Source organism: Silene latifolia, chromosome 4, assembly GCF_048544455.1.
Source record: "Silene latifolia isolate original U9 population chromosome 4, ASM4854445v1, whole genome shotgun sequence".
NCBI classification, from domain to species: Eukaryota; Viridiplantae; Streptophyta; class Magnoliopsida; order Caryophyllales; family Caryophyllaceae; genus Silene; species Silene latifolia.
Window position 1 is genome coordinate 38,433,241 of NC_133529.1, and position 4,471 is coordinate 38,437,711.

At 36.8% G+C, this 4,471-nt stretch overlaps 1 protein-coding gene across 1 annotated transcript; it reads left to right on the forward strand.

Annotated features, from left to right (window-relative positions):
• Window positions 1-413: 413 nt before the first annotated feature.
• On the forward strand, window positions 414-3,714 carry LOC141653438 (uncharacterized). Its single transcript, XM_074461203.1, has 4 exons — window positions 414-1,553; window positions 1,686-1,769; window positions 1,855-1,978; window positions 2,172-3,714. Exons 1-4 carry the CDS (start codon window positions 1,485-1,487, stop codon window positions 2,336-2,338), a joined length of 444 nt encoding a protein of 147 aa, XP_074317304.1. The 5' UTR covers window positions 414-1,484; the 3' UTR covers window positions 2,339-3,714.
• The last annotated feature ends 757 nt before the right edge of the window (window positions 3,715-4,471 follow it).

Consider the following 4,471-nt stretch of genomic DNA (forward strand, 5'->3'; position numbering starts at 1 on the left):
ATTCGGTATATTTTATTTTATTTGTGTAAAACGACCATATACTAGTACAAATTAAAAGGGTACACAATTTTTTTTGTTAAAATCGATAACAGTCACAAATAATTTAAAGGAGTGTATCTAGCTACCTAAAGGTATGTATCTAGTAATTTAAAGAAGTGTATCTACTATTTAAAGGTATGATATCTAAATTTTAAAGAGTGTATCTAGCTAGTTAGAGATATGTATCTAACAACTTAAAGAAGTATATCTAACTAGTTAAAGGCATGTATCTAGAAACTTAAAGGAGTTTATTTAGCTAGCTAATATATATACATATATATATATATATATATATATATATATCAATTTAAAGAAGTGTATCTAACTAGTTAAAGGTATGTATCTAGAAATTTGAAGGAGTGTATCTAGTTAGGTCGAGGTATGTATCTCAAAAGTTAAATGAGTGTATCTAACATGATAATGGTTTGTATCTAGCAATTAATGGGATCAATCGAGGGGGCGGGTATCTACTATTATTTTACATAAATTTGCATGTCGGATACATTAAAACAATATGTGTATCTGGACTATTATTTCACGTGTCTAGACTATTGTTTTGTGTATCTAAGAAGTTAGTACGGTGCGCACCGCAACATGTATCAAACAAGGTAAAACAGTGTATCTATAAAGATGAAGGCATGTATTTAGCAATATAATGAAGTGTATTTAGCTTGATAGAGATTTGTATTTAGCAAGATAAATGAATGTATCTAGAAAGGTAAAAACTTGTATCTAGCAATCTAAAAGAGTGTATCTAGCTTGCTAGAGATTTGTATCTAGAAAGGTAAATGAGTGTATCTAACAAGGTAAAGACCGGTATCTAGTAATTTAGAGGAGTGTATCTAGCTTACCAGAGATGTGTATCTAGCAAGGTAAAAGAGTGTATCTAGCAAGATTAATGAGTGTATTTGGCTTGTGAGAGATGTGTATCTAACAAGGTAAATGTCGTATCTAGAAAAAAAAAGAGTGATGTTATAACTGATTCTCTTTCCATTTTTTCAGAATGAACGATCTATGGAGTGTAAATTTATTTTTTGTAAGAAAAGAGGGGTGTGGTAATGTCTGTGCAAGATAAATGTTTGATTTGATCAACTCATTATATAGTAAAGAGCAACAATTCATGCACAAAAAATACCCATACCACACCAAAAGCAGAATAAGAATGTCATTTTCTAATTTTACCAAATATCAGCATTTTGAGAAGACTACATTTTTATTTTTAAGAATAACTTAAGATTATGAAATGTTTTTGTACAACCAAATTGTTCAGTTACATCGTTATTTTTGTGACATTGAGCTATTATTTAGACATGTGATTAAGTGACCTAGTCGTTTGCCTCAAACCCCATTGAATGGAATCAAAATATCAGTCTTAAAAAACATTATAGTTGTAACTGAACTCAACATGCCAGGTTAAATTTAGCACAGTTCATAAGGAACTCAGCATGCCACAAGGTATCGTAGAAAAAGAGTCAGACTTCTATTTCCGCCGACTTTGGGGTGAGCCTAGTGAGGTTTGTATGAGTTTTATTAACAAGTTATGACTTGGTTGTACGCATACAACTGTCTCACATTAGGCAAATTGATTACGAATTTGACAATCCCGTAGTATCTTATTTACAATCTGTTATATTTCACTTGTATAGGATGTGACCAAAATACCGAAGTATCTTGTGACTTTTACAGTGGGTTATGAACTAAGGAACAACATTGATGCAGCGGTTAAAAAGGTTTTCGCCATGAGTATAAGTTACAAGCATCCGTGTTATGCCACATTGAATTTTGACAAATTTCATGTTCTTCATTATTTTACAGTTTTCTGATAACTTCATCATTCTGCTATTCCATTATGATGGGAGGACATGTAAATGGGAAGATTTTGAGTGGTCGAAACGAGCTATCAATGTCAGTACCAGGCAAGTTGACTGGACATTTTGCGGTATTTAACATCCCTGATACCGTGTGTTTGCCATGTCTTAACATCCTCCACCTGAAGAAAGTTAATATATTAGATGCAAACTTTATTAGTCGGATTTTGTCAGGATGACCTTTTCTCCATGAACTTGTTTTGACGGCACTTAATTGGTATGAACCTGACCAGTTGTCTGTTTTTGCTCCATCTCTTACAAAAGTGATCCTCGGCATGGGACGTTTGGCCTGTCCACCTCTGGTTCTTGTTATCGTTGTTGCTCCGTTGCTGCGGTTTTTCCACTATGAAGACAACTTAAAAGAAAGCTACTTCATTAAAACATCGAATTATTTGGTAGAGGTCCCTTTAGATATCTCCATAGGTATGTAAGGTTCTAGCTCGTGTATCTCATTTTCCTCGTGATCTGGTTCAAGGGGTCTCAAGTGTCAAGTGCTTGTTCATAATCTGGTGTTGGGCAAAATGTGGAAATACAAAAAAAGCCAAGAATTTGTGATAGATATATTGGATAGTAATTAAGAACTCAGCACACATAATGTTATTAAGGAATTTCAACATCTAATCTCTCATAATGGTGATATGCAGAAGCCAGAAAGCCATCTCTTTTGACTTTAGTGGTTATTTTATCAAATTCGAGGTCATGCTACCTTGCTACAATCAAGTGCATTTCCCTGCGCAAGCAAGAAACTCGATCGGCTGATCTCAAAACACTAATATTACCCTGTAAGACTTAACTTCAGAAAAGAAAAAAATGTAAAATGTGATTGTTCACATATGGAAATGAGAAGTGCTAATTCTGAACACTTTTTTTTGTTTCAAACCTTCTGCTTGTACAACATTCCTATCTACTTATTTACATCAATGTGTTTGCATTGAACCAGACAACCAACAAACAATTTAATTAAATTTGAACAAATAAATTAAAAGTACTTGGACAAACATCAATATTATACAGCTCAACTACAGAAATTAAGTACCATTCATGCATGGTTATCTAATTCCTCACACACTCCCATACAAATACATGATACTTACTTTTACAGTGCAATAAATATATCAAAAATATATCAGTTCGTGATTATGTAGCATTTGAGGGAATCCGGTAAACCATTATTCACCTAATATCTATGTTCGTTCTAGATCACATAGCATGGATAAATTGAAGTTCAATCTTCCCATTAAATGAATACTTTTGAGAATTGAGACTGGAAAACCTCGACAGCTGCAGGCAATGACAAAAGAACAGTCCAGTAATAACGTCACTCTCAACGCGGTGACCACCTGAACGCCCACCTCAGACGGCACCAGAGACATTAGTGAACAATTCTGATGGCGCTAAAGAGATCACCAGACATATCAAATGGCACTGGTGATATCCACGAGCTTCCCCATTCACAACAGCAACCTCGTCAGAACCATAACCAACACCACCTCGTCACTACCACCATCACCCCTCAACCTCAACCAACACCACCTCGTCACTACCACCATCACCTCTCAACCTCAACCAACACCACCTTGTCAACCAGAATCCCCACAAACACTAGTCCCGTTAACTTTCTTCTTCTCAGATGACCGTCCCATTTTGCCTTACTAGATCTGTTTATCGGCTGCCACCCAACCAAACCCACCATCTCCATCAATCACTAGACCACTCCATGCCGCCGACAGAACTCCGACGACAACCACATCCATACTGATAGATGAACCATCTCAATCAAAACCTTAAGGTGATGGTTGAGGCCCACCTATTATAAATATTCCGATTACGCTCCCTCACTCAAATGCCCGTTAGGCTTGAAGAGTAGTTAGTTGTGCACCGGCTCCCCCGTACCGTGTGCTGGGTTTCCACTTCGAGTTTTTGAGGAGTTTTGAGGTTGCCAGGATTTGAACCCGTGACCTTCGGTCACACTGGCTCTGATACCATGATAGATGAACCATCTCAACCAAAACCTTAAGGTGATGGTTGAAGCCCAACTATTATAAATATTCCTATTACATACCACCATAAAATACCACAGAATTACCTTCTCTCTCCACGAAACTACCACTCCCTTGCTCCATCTACCGGTGTCCACGTCTAGGCAAATAATAAGATAATATTTTCAAAAATCAACTTCATTTGTAGTAGATATAAACTAGTATTTAAATCGCCAAGTTTTAAAAGTTGAGTTAGATCCGAACCACACTCACAATTAAATCATTGGCTTAGTTAATAGAATTAAACAGGGCGCACGGTGATAGTACGAACGACGTACGACAGACAAAAGGTTTCGTATGTTTTGAAGATGGTGGTTGCCGGAGCTCCGTCACCGACATTAGTTGATTGTTGGGATCTGAGAAAGATAAATTAATAAGATAGAGGAGGGGAGTTGTTGGGTGGAGTACGGCATAATTTGGTTGTCGGTGCCGGAGTTGCATCGAGGTGGCCGGCGTTAAAGGGTAGTGGTTGAGGATGGTGGAGGGAGGGTAGTTGGTGAAAGGGGATGAAAGAGAAGAAGGGGT

What these genes read in the sequence shown, in the direction of transcription:
- LOC141653438 (XM_074461203.1), top strand. Translation starts at nt 1,485, where the DNA reads ATGCCACAAGGTATCGTAGAAAAAGAGTCAGACTTCTATTTCCGCCGA. An exon ending in TTTGGGGTGAGCCTAGTGAG is followed by an intron (nt 1,554 to 1,685) that starts GTTTGTATGAGT and finishes TCACTTGTATAG; the next exon opens with GATGTGACCAAAATACCGAA. An exon ending in AGTTGACTGGACATTTTGCG is followed by an intron (nt 1,979 to 2,171) that starts GTATTTAACATC and finishes CTCTTACAAAAG; the next exon opens with TGATCCTCGGCATGGGACGT.